The sequence below is a fragment of the Linepithema humile genome, chromosome 6, assembly GCF_040581485.1.
Source record: "Linepithema humile isolate Giens D197 chromosome 6, Lhum_UNIL_v1.0, whole genome shotgun sequence".
Lineage (NCBI taxonomy): Eukaryota > Metazoa > Arthropoda > Insecta > Hymenoptera > Formicidae > Linepithema > Linepithema humile.
In genome coordinates, this window is record NC_090133.1 from 7151110 (window position 1) to 7170760 (window position 19651).

The following is a 19651-nucleotide window of genomic DNA, read 5'->3' on the forward strand; positions in this document are numbered from 1 at the left end:
TATTTATTATATATATTCTAAATGTCTGAAAGATATAGAAAAAAAGATTTTTGGGCACGAATTCGAATGAAGCTGAGTAATTTAAAGTGGGCCTAGGTTTTAAAGACTAGTAAGTTTTTAAGTTTTCAATATATTAAGGGATTATTAAGCATAAACATTCAACTATATTAAATTTAAAGATGAATGAAAATTGCGGATAGATTTATGAATGGTGATGGATGCTTGAAATCATAAACATTATAGAATTAACATATACCTATTACCTCTTCATAGAAATTACAGTACAATGCACAATCTGCACTGCATAATTTTCCAAATTTATATTTACTATCATTTATTTTCTTATTAATAGGTGTTTTGTATACAACATCAATTTTCTCTAGAATGCTTTGTTATCCATCAGCGACTATCTTTATATTCTACAATGATTGGCAGTGATATTGAAATTATATTTTTGCAAATACAAAATTATTTTGCATAGTACTGCAATTTTTTCAAACAGGTCATAGACTACGAAAAGTATACATAATCTGATTAAAAAAAAATCAACTAATCAGTGCTATTCATCTGTCAATCTGTGAGATTATGGCGTATTGTAATGGTTCTATAATAAAACAAATTAAATAACGTGGCATGCATTTAATCATACAATTTCATATTACAAAATCAACGTTTTTTTAAACGTTTATTTTGACCTTTTCTCGCTCCAAATTTATTTTTTTGTTGTGGCTTGTATGTATTTTGTCTTATCTTAACGTTTGCCCTAAAATATACAAATCAAGATTATTATACTATGCATTATCTATCTATTGAATTTATTAATACTATTGAAAGAATTTTAATAACAAAATGTACTTACTCGTATCGCATTCTTTTAACCCCTTTTTGACTTGTATCTGTTAAATCATTGACAAATGATGATTTTCGGCGTTTTAGTGACCCTGAAATAATATAATTCATTAGATCAGCGCAATTCTTTAGGTATTATAAAATAATACAAAGTTATACCTTTTTTAGCGAAGTCGCGATTACTTTCATCCATAACTACTTTCATCTTCTTCTGCTTGTTGCTCCTTTTAGCTAATCGTACTTGATAGGCAGCTATCTTCTCTAATTCTTTCTTGGCTCTATCTTCCGCTGTATTTTTTGTAGGTTCATTTTGTATTTTTTTCTTTTTTTCTTTCACTATGTTGGAAGGCTCTTCGTTATTTTTCTTTTTACGAACTTGTTTTCCACTTAACCGAAAGTTGTCTGAAAATACAAATTTAATTAGTTTACAATTACACACTGTTCTGCTATTAAGATATAAAAAATAAAGTTGCGTTACCTTTCTCCTTTTTTCTTTCCTTCTTATTTTGGAACCAGCTCCTCTTATTTTTGCCATCTTCATCTTTAAGTAATTTCTCAACACGATTAGCTTGGTTCTCTATTTTGGCTAATTCTCTTTCACTTTTCTCTTCTTGCAAAATATTTTCCACATCTGATTCCAGAGACTGTAATTTCTTATTGTATTTTTCTATTATATCAGGCGGTATTATTCTATTTTTAACTGGATTTCTTGCTTGTTTAATAACTTCTTTAACCAAAAAACGTTCCTGTTCACCGGCTAATGATACAGAGACACCTCCACGTCCTGCTCTTGCGGTTCTCCCAACTCTAATTATTACAAATATAGTTTGTTATATTTTTGACAAATATATAAGTACACAATGCGTTAAAAATTTTATATCATACCTGTGAATATAATGTTGAAGGGTGGCAGGCATTACAAAATTAATCACAGTTTTTACACCACTTATATCTAAACCTCTTGCAGCAACATCGGTCGCTAATAAAATATCAATTTCCTCGTCTTTAAATTTCCGGAGATTCTCCAGTCGTTGTGGTTGTGTGAGATCACCATGAAGTTCTCCAACCTTTTGAAATAAAAATAGTATATATTATAAAGTATTATATTAACTGTTAAACACATTATTTTTTCCACCGTTGCTTTTATTAAATAATTACTTACTTTTATGCCTAATAATCCCAATAAAATATGCAATCTGTGAGCCTGCTTTTTTGTCTGTACAAAAACCATGGCGTGATCATGGAAAGTTCGGCAAACTAATGCTGCCAAAATTGCTTCACGATCTCCTTCTCGTTCCTTACGTATACTGAAATCACATTTTGGTTAATAAATTAGTGCATAAAAGAAATAATCACAGAAAGTTTACTTACCGAATAAATTCTTGACGCAAGTTGAACGCCACATCTTGATTGCTATCCACAAATATTTTAATAGGTTTGTCGAGAGATACCGCAGCTAAATCTTTAACTTCCTCTGTCATAGTAGCAGAAAAGAGGATAGTCTGCCTGGTTCTTGAACATTGCTTCACGATGTATTGCATTTGTTCAGCAAAGTATTCATCCAACATCCTTAGATTGAAAAAAATGGTTAGAAATAATTATATTATAAAAAATTATAGATATGTATTTTATATTATTCTTTTACCTATCGGCTTCATCTAGAATTAAAACTTCAATGCTGTCCAATGAAAAAGTGGGTGCATTTTTTAAATGATCAATCAATCTTCCAGGTGTTGCTATCACAATATCTGGATTTTTCCTCAATACACCTTCCTATATTAATTTATTTATATCATTAATAAAGAAAGTTAATTTACTAATTTATGCAAAAAAAAAAAAAGAAATTTACAGGGAAAATAACTTACCTGTACTTTTACATCCAATCCACCTACAGACAACCCAACTTCTACTGTTGTAAATTGAGCTAACTGTTTTGTCACTTGATAAACCTGCACTCCCAGCTCTCTGGTAGGCACAAGTACAAGAACACGCGAAATAGCAGGGCCGTTCAGCGGCCTGTACAATAATCTTTCCAAAGTGGGCACCATATAAGCCGCAGTTTTGCCAGTTCCAGTTGCTGCACAACCACAAATGTCACGACCCATTAAAGCTACAGGAATGGTAGCAGCTTGTATAGGAGTTGGTTGTACAAAATTCATTGCTGTTATGGCCTGTAAGTTCAAAAGGTCAATAATTTTAGCAATTAACTATTAGTTTAGTAAATACTTATAATTGTTACTTACTTTTAACAAAGGCCTAGACAAGTTCATTTGATAAAATGTAGCATATGTTTGAGAGTCGGTACATTCCTCAAAATCAATCACTTCTTCATCCTTTTCTTTAGCAGAATTCTTCTTTTTGCCTTTTCTTTCCTTAGTTTTAAAAATATCTGCAATTAATTAACAAATAAAATGAATGTATAGACTATTAAAAATTATATAAATAATATAATAAACATATAACAGAATATTTTGTTGTAAGATAAAGTATAAAAATTATAATTTTTATAAATTTTAGTTATAGTAGTTAAATAAAGTTAAAATATATGTACCTTTCTTAAGTTCATCCTCGGATAATGAAGTGATATCATCATCATCATTTTGATCAAGTTCATCATCATTTTCTTCAGGTTCAATAGGATCATCCTCAGTTCCATTCTAACAATTAGAATAAAAAAAATTTTTTAGTAATCATGTCACTATAAATTGTAAATAATGCAGATAATAATATATATATATATATATATATATATATCACGTACCTGTGTATAGTTTTTTCTGGCTTTTTTTATCTTATCATCTAATTTCGTTTTTGGTTTTCGTTTAATATATTTGTTTAAATCATTCCAAGGATCCTGATTGTATTCGGTAGCATTACTTATGAATTGAAAGTTGGAGTCAAAGTCTTTATTTTCTTTTTTCTTTTGCTTCCGTGGTTGAAACTAATCAACAGATGAGAAAAAAAATTAGAATCCAAAATAAGATAAAAATGTATTCGTAAAAATGGCAAATAATATTATATAAAATGATATAAAAAGAATATGTGGGATTTTAATAGATAGCCTGCATTATTTTGATATATAAACGATTCTTTCAGCTTACATCATCTTCCTCGTCGGAATTTTCAGAATAATTTGGGACTTCTTCATCCTCTTCAATAGTCTTTATTAAATCACAATTATTCATTATTTTACTTTAAATTAAAAGCCCCACCAGTGATAATACACACGCGCTGTTTTTAGGTTATTAACTATCAACACGTGGATACAACAGATACAGAACGGACGCAACACGATGTGTACATAGGCGTAAAAGAATCTTTTTTAACGAGTTTAGATACGCCATTGCATTTTGCAGTATTGTAATAAATCATATGTGGGCCCCATTTATGAATATAGAAATAATTACAGAAGTAATTGTAGAAATAATTGAAAGAAATTTTTACATGCAAGAAATACAATGACGTAATAATATATATGAATATAAATGTATATGAAAAAACTGCTTTTATCGATTGCTATCCTATGTTATTATTGGTTGAAGGTACTGTATACATTTGTATTTCAGACCAGTTCAGACTGCTTCGTTCACACTGTGTAAATTGGCGGGAAATGAGTTTTCTGTGAGGAAATGTCCGCCGTATAGCAGTCGTATAGTGTTGTGAGTTTCTTATGTGCATGACGTGTATAACAAAATTTCGCCAATATGGGTATTTTAGGCTTATCGAAGTTAATAGCAGACGTAGCTCCGGAAGCTATCAAAGAGCGAGAATTGAAACATTATTTTGGTACGTAACTATTATTTATTCCGTGTTTACTATTATACTTTTAACCAAGAATAAGCTTTTATGTTCATAAGTAGTCTTTCTAATATATCTTGCTACATTGTTATTTTATTAATAATATCTAATATTGCATATTAGTAATTCTTGATTTTGTCTTAGGTCGCAAAATAGCTATTGATGCATCCATGTGTTTATATCAGTTCCTTATAGCAGTACGCAGCGAAGGGGCTCAACTCACTACTGTAGATGGTGAAACAACTAGGTATATCTTCTAATTATACAATGATATTTTGTTGTAACCTATCCCAAAATTTTGCAAAATAATGTTTATGAAAAATTAAGGAGTAATCAATAATAAATTTTGTTATATAGCCATTTAATGGGCACATTTTACCGCACCATAAGATTGGTAGAACAAGGAATAAAACCTGTGTATGTTTTTGATGGAAAACCACCAAACTTAAAAGGTGGTGAATTAGCCAAAAGAGCTGAGAGAAGGGATGAAGCACAGAAACTCCTGCAGGCTGCTGAAGAAGATGGTAATAATACATTATATTTTTTTACTATTGTAATTATTTTTACAATAATTTACATTTATTATATATTGTACAAAAACATTACACAAGATTTTAATAATATATATATTTCATTAGGAAATGTGGAGGCTATAGACAAATTTAGCAGAAGATTGGTTAAAGTTACAAAAACTCATGCTGAAGAAGCTAAACAATTACTTCAATTAATGGGCATACCTTACATTGACGTAAGCAATTTTATAAATCAAATGTTAAATCAAACATGCTTTCTTTTTTATTTATTTAAGTAATCAATTTTTATATAGGCTCCATGTGAGGCTGAAGCACAATGTGCCGCTTTAGTGAAAACTGGTAAAGTTTTTGCAGCTGCTACTGAGGATATGGATGCACTTACTTTTGGCTCGAATGTACTGCTTCGACGATTGACTTTTAGTGAAGCCAGAAAATTGCCCGTACAAGAGATTCATTTTGATAAGGTTCTTGCAGGTTTGGAGTTAAATCATAATGAGGTATGCATTTTTATTATCTTTATTTCACAATAATGATGTTATTTTATCCATTATTCTGAAATAACACATATTTTACAGTTTATTGATCTTTGCATCATGTTGGGTTGTGATTATACTGGTAGCATTAAAGGTGTTGGTCCAAAAAGGGCAATAGAATTAATAAAAAATTACAGGTCTCTTGAAAAAATCATTGAAAATATAGACACCAAAAAATATCCTGTACCGGAAGACTGGAATTATAAAGAAGCAAGATTATTGTTTCAAGAACCAGAAATATCGAATGCTGATGATATCCAAGTAATATTTAACATCAAATAATTTAATTTTTTACGCATAAATTATTTGCGTAATTAATATTTTTTTCATTTTGCAAGTTAAAATGGTCTGAACCAGATGAAGAAGGTTTAATAAAGTTTTTATGCGGTGACAAACAATTTAATGAAGAGCGGGTTAGAAACGGAGCTAAGAAACTTCACAAGGCTCGAAATACATCCACGCAAGGACGATTGGACTCTTTCTTCAAAGTTTTACCGAACTCTAACTCGAATTCAACGCCAAAACGAAAGGTAAAACATTTCTTGAAACTATATATTTTAATCTTTATGAATATTTAAATCAGTTATTTTTTTTTTATATTCTTATAGGCGGAAGAAAAAAAGACACCGGCTAAAAAGGCAAAGGCAGGTAACAGTAAGTTTCGCGGTAAAGCAAAATAAGCAAAATAAGATTAATATTACAAATTTAATAAAAATGTACAATAGAGCTAATCGCATATATACTTCTATTGACTTGATAAGTATCGAAATTTTATTCCATTATAACATGTCTTATACTTATTTTATTTTTTGCGTTTTATATTGTAATTTTAATTGGTAAATCTCGCATATATGACATTTCTATTTATTTCAAAAATATATCATGTACAATATTCATATACAATGTATATCCTTATAAATTTCGTAATAGTAAGCATTTAATTTGTGCATGTTTCTATAAAAATAATTTATTATTACATTTATTGTCATTAAATCTTTTATTTCTTATTAATGGAGTTTGACAGGAATTTAGAAAAGGACATAGTATTTCGTGTGTTTAGTTTAGCAATTCTATATCTTATGTGATGTCAGTCTTTATTTCAGCACCAAGTATCTTTTAAACCATTATTTCTTAATTTTCAATAATGTGAATGTTTATTAACAATGTACGGCAGTGATTACATGCCAAAATTACAAACTACTGTTATGTACAAAAGGTATAGAATTTTTTCTTCTATCAATGATAAAACATTACTTAAATGTTATAATAGTACTACCAATAGAATTCGGATCTAAAACATGTTGCAAGGCCCACTCGATATTGTACGGTGCGTATACTTTGTCCACAACCGTTTGTAATTGGTTTGCATCAGTCAGCTCGCATAAAGCTCGCAGATACGCAGTGTCCAATTTTGCGCCTTCTTTCCATTGATGTATATTAAATCCAAACATATACTACAATGTAAAGTATCAGTCAGTTATGTAATTTGATTTTAACATTATAATTAATGATGATTCAAATCAAACATCAAAGATATCAAATTAAAACATACCTGAACCAATAATTTTATTCTAATGCATCCGGCAAATATGCTTCTACAAATAAGTCCCAACGAATCTGACGTTAATTGTTCAGGGACGGTAGATACGTAGGAACCATGAGGCAGCAAGTGTTTCTTTAAAATATGTTCTTGAATAGGGTGTTTATCAGTATAAAAAATCGCATCATACCTGTGTAATGAAAGAAGTGTGGCATAATTAAAAAATACTATTACGTTTGTCGAAAATATAAGTTTAGATAGACTCGATCGTGTTAAAAACTTTCATACTTATCGTGCATTTCTAATTCCTTTTCTATATCGGTTTCGTTAATCGTTATAACTTCGTCGGCTCCTAATGCTTTCATTACGAGCACTGCGTTCGCTCCTCTGCATGCAGTTACTACATATCCTCCCCATAATTTGATCAATTGCGTCAAGATGCAACCAATTGGAGTGCTTCCGCCATAAATAAAAACTCTGTAACGATAATGTCAATTAATATTTTCATAGAATAATTAATATTTTCAACATGAGAGCATAGAAAATGTTAAGAGCACTACCGCTTTCCTTTAGCGTTGCCTTCCTTAATGACAGATTGATTAACTAATGCATCCCACGCCAAGCAGCCGTTGTATGGTAGGCTGGCAGAGGCTTCGAAGGAACAAGATTTAGGCCGTTTTGCTACTTGCGTTTCTGGAACGATTATATATTGCGCCATCGTGCCAGGAGCCCACGATGGAACAGCTAAGAATACCTCATCTCCAATATCGAAGTTGACAACGCCTTGTCCAATGTCGACTATTACGCCCGCGCAATCCCTTCCTAAAGTTATAGGTGGTTCTTTCTGTTTCTAAATACATAGTTCGTGCATTACAATGATATTATGTTGCGAGCTATCAATGGACTCTTGTGAGTTTACTTACTGAATTAAGTAATCTCCTATAAATCCTGGAATAACCATAACATATCTTTGTATCGATAACGTTAAGCGAAGTGGCTTTAACTTGTATTAATAATTCGTTCGATTTTTTGATTGTTGGCATTTCAACATCCTCTATTAATGATACATCCTATATGATAGTATGAAATAATTTCTATATTCAAAAACTACAGAATATGATATATATTAGATATGTTATACCTCGAAACCATAATAGTGATGGCAAACTATAGCTTTTATATGATGTATATGACCAGAAACAGGTTTCCATTTTACACCAATATAATAACCCATTACAGTTCCAAGTGCTATACCAGTGAAACAAAACATTGCTTCTCTCCTTGACACTAAAATACAAATTTTTATTAGTAAAAATCAATGTTAAAAAGTATATTAGTAAAAACACAGCTTGTTATAATTTTTTAAAGTACTCAATACCCTTATTAGCACATAAGGTTCCTAATTGGTGATAAAAGCCAAGTGTATTCCAGTGGGCATTATAATACTGAAATTGTATTTCTTGCCAGCCTCTTTGTACCGAAGCAGCAGTGCGCAGTGCAATATCTTTGGCATGCTGCGCATGTTGCTCCTCGCAAAGCTGTAGAATAAACTGACGCAACTGTTCTAGCCATGTTATACACCACTGATGTCCCTGTTGAACTGCTACAGACACTTGAACCTTCCCCCAAATTTTTTTTGTGTAATATATTTATATTTCTATGAATAATTATATTTCATGAAAGTGATTTGTGTACGTAGATTAAGCAAAGGTTAGCAAAATTTTACATGTTTTTTTTTTTAATTGCAGATACAAAACTTGTATGTAATTATATACAAGTATATATGTATATATATAATTTATTTCTGTATAGAATACAATTTTTCCACAAATTACGAATAAAAAAAAACTGTAACGAATTTAACGTTAAATTTAAAAACGACAGAAAACAATATATTTTACAAAATATTTTAATTCTAAGTTAACTTAAGAATTCTATGAAGAAAAATATTATGTAAAACACGATCGTGGGAGTAAACGCGGAAAGATGTATATCTAATTACCTGTAAAGTTTCAAGCTGATTTGAGAGATGAAACCAAACCTCGTCCATAATTCGAATACGGCCAAAAAAAAAAAAAAAATTAAAAATAAAATTTAAAACAATTTCCTAAGGTCGCGATAGTACGTAAAGACTTCGTAAACGGTGGCTGGAAAAGCAGCACAGCGATGTTATAAATAAACGATTAACGCATTGCGTATGACTCGAAATAGATATCAAGTTTGTATTACAAAGTGTGATGACGGGTTGGTAAACATCTTCGCGATGATGCGGGTTAATGCCTCCCAAGTGAATAAGTGCACGTCGACATGTTACTTTCGTTGGATCATCACTTTCTTAAACCATCTTAAACTGACATCGTCGATCTAATCGTAAAGGAGAGGTTAGTTCACGCCATGTATTTACAACGACGTGACATGTTTAATTCGTAGCGTGACGTAACGACAGCGCATTGCGCATGTCAGATCATGTGATGCCAGAACGCAGGCGCCTCTCGTGGAGAAGCGTTGCATTACATTAGCTGCGTATCCTCAGTTTGAACGTAACGGCTTTTACTTCATTGGTTCTTCGTGAATCCGGAAAGAGGTACAGAGGCTCGTCGCTAGGTAATATATCTTGGTATTTCAGAAGAAAAAATGCGATGTTCATTTTATGAAGGTAATAAGACTGTAGTTAGACATGCGATTGATGTTCAGAGAATATAATTCGCAACGACGAATGCGTTCTTAATGAGTTATCTCGATCCTACATGTTGCATGATTCATTGACTCTGCTACTTGCGTTCAAAATGGCGATTTTTGTATAAATTCGGAGAAGGAGTAATAAATTAGAGGGATAGAAAGAAATATTTCCATGATCTCGAGGCGTGTGCGCATATTATCATAGTTGTAACATGCCATATTGTATTATTATATATATTCTTATTGAAATTTGGAAAAGAATAGTATAATAGAGAGATGAATTAATGAAAAGGAGTATTGCCGTGATGTAAAGGCGCATTCGTATTATCATAATTATAACACGGCATATTATTTTGTATATAATTGAGATACATGATTTTTGTGAAATTGATGAATTTATTTCAGAAGTAAAAATTTTTGACACAAGATCGCGCGAACACAGGTTTATCGACACTCGTCGGTACGCGTCGGTAAATATAATATTATTACTATCGACATCGAAGTAGACAAAATAGAATGCTTTAATTAAGATTATCGATTGTGTTCAACAAATACTTCAAAGAATATATCATTAGATGACAGCACATTATAGTTTTTGAAGTATTTTTTTCATGACAAAGAGCATAGTATATATATATTGTGCTGAAAAGAGATACAAGAGAAAATATTAAAAAATAAAGGGACTTTTAAAACTATTTTTTACTTTTTGACTTAATTTTGTAATATCTTTAAGGTTATTTTTAGAATAAAGAAAGAAGGAATTTTACTTACAAATAACAGAAAACTTGTTTACGAAATAATCTTCAGTGAAAAATTGATAATTAGTATCTCAATTAAATGCGTATTAAAAGACGTTTGATAAAATCAAAGAACATCAGTTTTGTTTTTTAAATACTGAGATATATTCTTAACGTATTGTATTTCGTCGTAGAGCGCATCGCGCGTGAGCGTTCCGACGAAATCGTGTCGCGATCAAAGCCACGGTGACATTGGCCCGAGTATCCCCACTCAGATATTTACTGTTTACCGAAAACAAAACATATATGAGTCAGTTGTGCTGTAAAAATAAACATACGCATGAGCCTAGCTGTGCCCAGTTGTGCTTCGTTATTGTTGAAGGAAAGTTGTACAATTTAAACGTAAATAAAAATGCGATCATCGTGTCGCACGCAAATTGTACGCATTTCTTGTGTCATGATTCACGGAACATCGTGTTGTGCGTGGTATTTAACGTTCCGGAGTGTCGGGAGTGTCGGGAGTGTCGAGAATATGAGTGTACTCGTATTATCGGTTGCGAAAAGGTCGCGGCGAAATTATCTCGTTAAACGCACGTATAAACGCACGTATAAACGTGCGTCGGGAGTGCCGAATCAAGTGTCGCGCGGACGGATCGTATCGCGTTAATTGATGTACGCGTCCTTAATTAGCCGCGTTTTTCCGATCGATTTATATCAGTGCGTGAGTGAATGCCTGGACTGATGGAGAAGCAATTAGCGGAAGGACAACGCTGGTGCAGAGGATGGTGAGTATGATCATTTTTCAGTATTCTTGTATTATAATTATTTATTTATTTGACGCATACAGTGATTATGGTTTAACAAATACTTTGATAGAAGTAAAATTAATCTCTTATTCCGTTTAAACTCTATAATACTGCGCAAATCTGCATTTTTATATGTTAAATAGATCAGTAGTTCAAGTTAATTTTTATTGATATAAAAACATAATGGTATGAATGTAGTTACATAAATATTAATAAGAGTAATGAAAAATTGATTGTAATATCGATAATTATAGATAATAATAAAAATATCGCATTGCTCCTTTTTCATATGCTTAAAATTATATATTTTAATATCGCAAATAATTTTGTAACGATTTTATAATTTTTATAGGTTTTCTGGATGCTGGATTATACCAAAACAGTACAGCGCAATGGTGAGTTTTATTTTTCTCATCTTATTGTTCATTTACTGTCTATGATAATTTTGGATTAAGGATCCGTACTACATCTGTGTCATACTAAAATTGCGCGATCATTATTTCTTTATTTTGATATAAATTGTTCATTGTTATTATTTTCCTTCCTTGTCCAATTTAAATAGAATTTAAAATATCCATATTTGTATGTATAATTACCGATTTTGAAATATGGTTGAAAAACTATGATATGAAAAAAGCACGATAAAATTTTCCTCCGCCGATACGTTTCGGCGAATATTTTGCGAAGAGACTTTTCTTGTACATATCACGGAACGTATTTTTCTTTTCTCAAAAACTTTTCCATGTACTCTTGTACTCTTTGTATATCACATTTCTTACATCCTCTGTAAAAGTCAATTCTCTTAGGACCGCATCTTACCACTAGAACCGCATCAGCAGATTTTTATCGATGCTTTTTTTTTTTTCATTTTTTCCCCCCTACATTATTGCATCGCGTGCGCATCATTGAGCGATTATCGCTACCTTTGGCAATGAATTTTACATCGGCTTTTTACGTATGCCATATTTATTAAACTCTCCGCTGCGAGAGAGTCGGCTCTCGATTAGCGGTTCCGTGAGTGCGATGCATTTTCTCGACAGCGTGCACCTCGGTGCATATGCATACGTTCATTTCGCGTGCCGCGCTTGGGGCCCGCATTAGCAAGTTGCTCGGTGTCTGGACACGTCCTGAACGAGTCCTGGCGCCCGTCCAGAGCCGCCAGGCGGCCCGCTCGCTTTCTTCTCCGCGGCCACAGATACATCAGCGTGCGCTCAGGTGCACGAAGTATGGCGCGCGTGTCGTTAATGCGGCGAAATGAGCCATGCCGAAGGCTCCGACTGCGTATAATCTCCGCCGGCGTACATAATCGCGGAAAATGCGCGCTGTCGTCACACACACATACACACACACGCGCGCGCGCGCGCACATACACGCGCACGTGCGCGTACGAATGCCGCGGAAGAAGTCGGATGAGAATGAGATTCCGTGTCTGCGGGAAGCCTCTGTTTGGCCATGGAAATCGGTAAAGGAGGTCAGCGTATGCAAATAACAGGGTCGTGAGGGGCTGTCGTGGAGCCAGCCGGGAGGGTCCCGTGGGTCAACGGACAAGCAGCGAGGCGGCGGCGGCGGCGGCGGCAACGACGCCGGTGGCGCAGGATATATCCGTTCCGTTCCAGTCTTTCTCTCTTGTTCTTTTTTGCTCTCTCTTTCTCTCTCTCTCTCGGACGATTTTCTCGTCTCTCTGACACTTCCATAACTCTCGCTCCCTCTCTTTCCTTCCCTCGTTCCAGCTTTTGCCAGCTTCGCGTTCCCCGCAACGCTCTCGTTTCCCTCTCGTTTCCGAACTCCCATCCTCCCATCGTCGTTGTCGTCGTCGCCGTTTTCCATCCTCCTCCGGCCGCTACTTCAGTTCCCCCGTTCAGTTTCTCGAGCTTCTCGCGGCAACGGCGACCGTTACGGCCCCATATATTTCCGCAGCCGGCAGTGCCGGCGGTTCGAGTCACGTCTACGGATGTAAGGGTGCCTCCGCACCGCGCCTCCCTTTCTCTTTCTCCGTCTTTCTCTCACGCCTACGTCTCGCGGAAGCATTCGATTTTTACGATACAAAACGAACGAGCTCTCGCGGGTTCGCCGATAGGCGAATTACGTTTTCGCCATCGTTTCTCGCAACTAGATGCCATTTTTGGCATGCAGTTTTGCGTTTCTATCTCATCGCTGCAACTTTTCTTCCGGTGTTTCTTTTCCTCTTTCATGCTATCTTCTTTTTGATCTCTCCGCTTGAGGAAGTAATTAAGTCGCTAGAAAAACGTTCGTTTCAGGGAACATTTTTATGCCGTAGATAGTTTAGAAGGATTCCTTTCGAATAAACGAGATCTGACGTTCACTTGTTTATGCCAATGAAACATTATAAATTAAATTGTATCTTAATTAGAGAATTTTCCATCTTATTAATGTGACTGTTCACGCTTGTATCGGTCACGATATCAATTCATTTGAATAAGAAAATTATATTAAATATTTCAACTAATCGGAGTTCAATATAACATTTTCGATATAAATGCAATTGTGATTTTCTGATTTAGCTCAACTATTAAATTTATACAGATGAAGATTTTAAAGAAGTAGTATACAAATATATCTCTCATTATTAAAAAACTTTGGGTAATCTAATGGGTAATCAGGAATTGCACTTACATAAAAAATGTTCTTATTTACCTTCGGTATTCGCCGGTTGGAGGGTCGCGAAAACAGCTTCGAACCGGCACGTCGGGGTGACTAATCCACTGAGTGTTAATTAAAATAAAGGCACAGCCGCCGCTATGCGGGTAAGTAGAAATTAGCGTTGGGGGTCCGGCGCGGAGTCAATGGTAGGATGGGGGGGAAACGCGGGTCGGTAGAGAGGATGGTGCGGATAGGCCAGATGTCCACCCTTTCGTTGGCGTTCGCGTGACACATCGCTGTCGAGTTTTTGAGCCATGCCGGCTCGCGCGTTTCGGTTAATGCGACTAGCTATGGACGCATGCTTAATTGCTTTAATTAAAATTCACGTTACGCGCCGCGACATCGCTGGTGGCGTGGCAGACGCCGACGTGCAAGTTTTCTCGCCGCTTGACGTACTTCTATACACGCAAATGGTGGAATCTTCTTTGAGGAAGATGGGCTTTCAAAAAGTCACGTATATTTAAAAACGTTTCCATAAGTTACAGTTTTTTTCTGTACTGAATAAAGACAGTTAATGTATTATAATTTTATAATCTTCAAACGCGGAGCGTTAGATCATTCTAAACTTTTTTAATAGTTAATTTATTTAGTTAATTCGTGTTTTATTACATTAGATATTTTAAATTGTCAAAACGGTTACGCCTTTGTATTCAAATACTTTTAGTTACAAATATGAAAAAATTATCCGATTATAATTTTTTTTATAATCGACAGTTCAGAAGCACACCGATAGCTTTGCTCGCTGTAATCGCACGAGCGAATGAACCTTTTTAAAACCGACCTTTTCAAAATGCGTCCAGCGGTGTGGGCAAATAATTCTCTTTAAAATTCCGGGCGGCGGCAAGCGAGAACCTGGGTCGCGCGGAAACTCGTAACTTCCTCTCGGCCGGCGCGTACACGTGTCGGCGATTCGTTATATCGTTTCCCGAAAATTTTGCCGCGAGACCGGGGAGAAAAATTTTTCCCCGAGTTTTTTCCACACCCACTAGAGAAGCCGACGGTGGTTTAAGTTCGAGGGTATTCCGTGGATCGGTGGTACTCGGTTTGATAGCCGGAGTCGGGCGGTAGCCACAAGTGTCCGCCCGAGCGCCCTCTCTCATTAATTCTCCACCCTTGTTGCTTGTTAAGGTAGGGCCGCCGGCTCTCTCACCCTGCCCTCTGGCCTCCGCCATGCTCGCTCCCGTCCTTGGCTCTGCGACTCGCTTTTCTCCCCCCCTGTCGTCGCCGCCGCTCTTCGCCGCCGCGGCAGGGTGGAAATGCTCTCTCGAGTGAGGGAGTTTGTGTGAGGGTCGGAGTAAGTGAGGGAGCGCGCTATCCGGAGGGAAACGAAGCAGCGGGATGGAGGGGTGGGCAGCTTTGAAGGGGGAAACGGCGGGATAGGGGACAGAGAACGCGGGGGCAAAGGGGGTCGGGGATGGGCGAGAAATACAGGGGAAAAAAGTACGCAGGGAGAGAAAAACAGAGACGGGCCGACTCGCGGATGGCGAAGGGTAGGTAGAGTTGAAGGGGGCAATCGGCGGGCGCCGACGAGCGCAGATGTATTATGTACACCCGTTAAGTGGCCGATGCAAATCGAACGTCACCGCCGGACGGTGGGCGTGCACGTGACTGTAAACGAGCCGATTAGCACGTCGTTTCTCTTATTCAACGCCTTTTCCGAACGGGCGCCGTCGCGACGTCTTAAATAAGAGCCTCGCTTCTCGGAGAAAGAAAGGGATCCTGAGTTTTAGACTTTTGTCGAAGTAGTATTCTTTTATAGAGAGCAGCATTTTGAAAACAGTTAAATAAAGAAAAAGGCGTAAAAAGAAATGACACATAATTTACTTGTCACATAATTTTGCTTCAAATGCCAAATAAACATTTATTTTTGAGAACACTATCAAGTTTATGAAAAGTTTAAAAATAAGAACACTGTTCTCTTCTTAGTGATAATTTATTAACCGATTAAATCTTCTTTTTCACTTGACATATTGAATTATTTTTCGAGAAATATCAACAATTTTACAATCTGGGTTTTCTGAATCTGATGTATTTTACAATATATCTGAATATTTTTTTTATACCATCATCCATTTCTATCACGTCAGAGATATCCGGAAAATGAATAAAATATAATCTTTCTAAGCGATACTGCGATAAGCCGATAAGTGCATTGCATTGCTAAATATATTCGTTGATAGTTTTTTACGTCGCAACGTAATGCGAAGCACAGAATGCGACCGTCCCGGATGCAGTGTGACGCAGCATCCGCACGCGACGAGAGAAAACCCGTCTTTCAAATAGCGCGACCGCGAGATCTCACTTTCGACGTCGTTTCCGCGTAGATCGTAATAGACTTTTCTTTAACAAACAAATTTTTTAACGTGTCATAATTTATAATAATTCTTTGATTGTTGAAGAAAAAACGCAAGTTCAGTTATGGATTCTCCAAAATTTTTCTTGTTTCAGAATTTATTCTTTAACCTGTATAATTCTCTCAATGTTGCTTAATTAATATTTCATTCTATTTGAATACGATGCACGTCGATTGACGCCACTGGATTAATTGATACTTGAAAGTTCGGTGAAAGCGTGTCCACTCCAAATCGTGTCGTATCTACTATTTGCCGTGCCATTAAAGAAACATTAACGCGTGTACGTGCGTCGTTGCAGTAACGCTATCAAAGAGCACGAATTGGTGACGAGGTTGCTGAAAAAAGCTAAGGTCGATTGTGTGTGTCACTGCGATTCCGGACTTCCCACAACGAAGCCGACTATAGATCGACACGCCTGACGCGATACTGACTTAAAAATGACCTGAAAATTCAGGAAAAAACTTTGCGTTTGAGAGAAAACGTTCAACAAAAGATCTCTAACTAATCTCAGTGATCGATAGCCAAGGACTCTGCTTATGTATCTGAACAATCATGTTGCATTTCATCCTCTTTGCGTAGTTATAATAAATTCCTTCGAATCACTAATCGTTGAAGTTTTATACGGAACTTTGCAAGACAGACTTAATAATTGGAGAGTATTAAGATACCTATCTCTGCGATTTTTAAAGAATTTAGATACTCTTAATTTATGATGGAAATTTTATTCTTCTTCAACGGATTTAATACGGGTGTTCCTGCGTTTCCGTCGCCAATCTCCATCTCTTTCTACTCGGTGCATCCTCTGTTATTCCTCGTTCTTTCATGGCTTCTTGAATGTCGTTGTTCCAAGATCTTGGCCTACCTCTTTTCTTTTTTCCTGAGGATTTCCAGATATATAACCTTTTGAGCCATCTTGTCGTCCATTCTAATCATGTGTCCAAACCATTTCAAACTCCTTTTTGTAATCCTGTCTACTATTGTCTCCTTGGCATTCATGATTTCTCTCAAATTTCTTCATTTCTTACTTTTTCCAATTTTGATTTTCTAGCTCTTCTCCTGAGATATTCCATCTCGACTGCCGTTAGTTTCCGTCTGGTGTCTGCTTTCAAGAACCACATTTCACCACTATAGTAGAACTCCTTCCACTATTGTTCTATATTCTTCTTTATATCTTTCCTTATCTCCTTATCCCAAAACACTGAGTTAAGACTCCCTATGATTTTCCTTGCTTGCATGATTTTATCTTTTGTTTCCGCGTCTCCTATTCCATCGATTTTATTGATGTTTACGCCCAAATATTTGTAATTATCGACTTGTTTTTTCCATCTTCCATTTCTGTTGAAGATTTATTATTCTTGAGTGCTGATATCGATAGAAATTTGATCACATTGATAATTCGAGTCAGTTCGAGTCAATTCTGTAGAAAAAGTGAAATTCAGAGAAAATTATTCAATCAAATCGTCATGAAAACATTATAAAATGTATATAAAATATTGTTAATTATAAATTAAATATAAATGAAATAGATATTGACACAAATACATATATAAGCAATAATAATGTCATCGCATGTTTATGTTTCCTCATCGTTGTTCGCTATTTAAAAAGTTGGAAGTTTTTATTGAATAGGGCACCGGACTAATAATTTCGTCGGACTGCCACCAGGCATCAGCCTCCATTTATCTGTGAAACGCCGCGCAGCGGGACCGGCAAATGGCGAATCGTTTTCGTGTGGTGGAGAGAAGTCTCGTTCGGAATCAGGCCGAGTCGCCGGTGCACGCTCATTGTCCCGGGCATGAACAATGAGTTACCGGCGCCTTTATCGTCGCGGCGCCGCAAGACGCTCCGTAACGAGACGGCGCGATGGGAATACGAGATTGTCGCGTGCGTTTCTGCCTGTGTGCCTATGTGCGCGCCTCTGTAGTCGACATACACGTATCTATACATGGAGGACCTCGTCGTGTCCTCTCGTCGTCGTAACCAGCTTTTTGGCAGTCGCGCGATACCTCATATTCGCCGCGTCGCCCCTTTGTCGCGCGGAAAATCATCGTAAGCTGAATGCTCGTGACAATAAAGGATCCATACATACGTATGTACACGCGGTTCGAGACTCTATTGCCCCGCGTATCGCGCAACGCACACGAACACGCAATTGTTACGCTTTTATGAGCACTTGGATGCATTTTCTCATTGCGCTTTACCGTGCATCAAAAAATAAATTACAATAGGTAGCGATGGCTCCTTTCAATGTGATAATTGAGAAACTTTTTGTAAAATTCTGTCGATTTGACGCTTCACTTTAATTTGAAAAATCTAGATTGTGTACATTTCAAATCGGACGCTACGGCCGCGTTTCCTTTTGTTCGTGTCTAGCCGACGTTGGCGTTTCACCTGTGTGTCGCTCCTCGAGTCTTCGCGTCTTTCATCTTCTTTTTGCACCGTCTCCTTGTACTCGACGCCGCCGCCTCTCCTTCCTTCTTTCTCACTCTCTCTCTCTCTCTTTCTCCGTCGTACCACTCTTCGCGTCTTCGAAGGCAGAGTTATACGGGGGAAGCGACAGGGTGGCGGCGTCGGCCGAGAGAGCAGGGTGGATGAAGGTCGTGGGAGGGAGATGGAGGGAAGGGGAGCTGTGCGTTGAATTAATTCGCGCTTGGCTGACGGCCTCTCGTTTGTAACTCTCTCTCCGTCCTACCGGCCCTCTTTTCCTCCTCCCTCACCCGCCGTCGCCGCCGCTGCCGCCTCATCCTCCGGATCCTACCCGGCCTTCTTTCTCTCTTTTTGCCCCCGTCTCTCGCTGCTCCGCTCCGCTCTCTCGTCATTCGACGATAGGTAGGGCGAGAGGAGGGTATCATGGCCGCGATCTCGCAGCCCGTTTCGGGCTTAAATACCGGCGGGTCCCGCGATGCAAACGAATCTCTCGGGAATCGAGGGGGCCCCGGGTCGGTCCGACCGCGAATTAAGGAGCCTTTTCTTCACTCTTTCTCTTCCCCCTTCTTTCGTCTTCCGGAGAGCTCTTTCTCTCCCGACTGCCGTTCTCCTTCTCTCTCTCTCTCTCTTTCTCTCTTTCTCCACGCGCGCTCCGACCGGAGAATCACCTCGGGGATACAGCATCCGGTCCGGCGGGTTCGAGAAAGAAGACTGGTCCTGTCCGGGCGGGCGGC

General features: G+C 36.8%; 4 protein-coding genes across 6 annotated transcripts in view; 2 read left to right on the forward strand and 2 right to left on the reverse strand.

Moving 5' to 3' along the window:
- Positions 1-624: 624 nt before the first annotated feature.
- Rs1 (Dead-box helicase Rs1) lies at positions 625-4169 on the reverse strand. Its single transcript, XM_012377515.2, has 13 exons — positions 3951-4169; positions 3611-3790; positions 3401-3506; positions 3093-3238; positions 2715-3020; positions 2495-2622; positions 2221-2418; positions 2012-2156; positions 1735-1916; positions 1328-1656; positions 1009-1251; positions 860-941; positions 625-763 (listed from the first exon to the last, which is right to left on the reverse strand). Exons 1-13 carry the CDS (start codon positions 4032-4034, stop codon positions 667-669), a joined length of 2226 nt encoding a protein of 741 aa, XP_012232938.1. The 5' UTR covers positions 4035-4169; the 3' UTR covers positions 625-666.
- Positions 4170-4386: 217 nt separating this feature from the next.
- On the forward strand, positions 4387-7515 carry Fen1 (flap endonuclease 1). The gene is made up of 8 exons (XM_012377520.2): positions 4387-4635; positions 4792-4894; positions 5005-5171; positions 5286-5395; positions 5474-5677; positions 5756-5974; positions 6052-6243; positions 6322-7515. The coding sequence occupies exons 1-8, from the start codon at positions 4554-4556 to the stop codon at positions 6391-6393; spliced, it is 1149 nt and encodes a 382-aa protein (XP_012232943.1). The 5' UTR covers positions 4387-4553; the 3' UTR covers positions 6394-7515.
- Positions 6789-9658, reverse strand: LOC105678300 (reticulon-4-interacting protein 1 homolog, mitochondrial). Of its 2 annotated transcripts, XM_012377516.2 has the most exons (9): positions 9483-9638; positions 9256-9400; positions 8632-8872; positions 8395-8540; positions 8177-8323; positions 7814-8103; positions 7542-7730; positions 7266-7443; positions 6789-7167 (listed from the first exon to the last, which is right to left on the reverse strand). In XM_012377516.2, exons 2-9 carry the CDS (start codon positions 9301-9303, stop codon positions 6964-6966), a joined length of 1443 nt encoding a protein of 480 aa, XP_012232939.1. In that variant the 5' UTR covers positions 9304-9400; positions 9483-9638; the 3' UTR covers positions 6789-6963. The 2 variants fall into 2 exon arrangements, with proteins under 2 accessions (XP_012232939.1, XP_012232941.1); XM_012377518.2 differs by lacking the exon at positions 9256-9400 and having other exon boundaries at positions 9483-9658.
- Positions 9659-9811: 153 nt separating this feature from the next.
- LOC105678230 (serine-rich adhesin for platelets) overlaps positions 9812-19651 on the forward strand; it is a 95043-nt gene continuing 85203 nt past the window's right edge. The window contains exons 1-3 of one of the 2 annotated variants that reach the window (XM_012377386.2): positions 9812-9909; positions 10864-11454; positions 11828-11870. The gene's annotated coding sequence lies outside the window, so the exon portion shown is untranslated. Of the gene's footprint in view, positions 11455-11827; positions 11871-19651 lie in introns of both variants that reach the window. The other variant, XM_012377385.2, reaches the window with a different exon arrangement.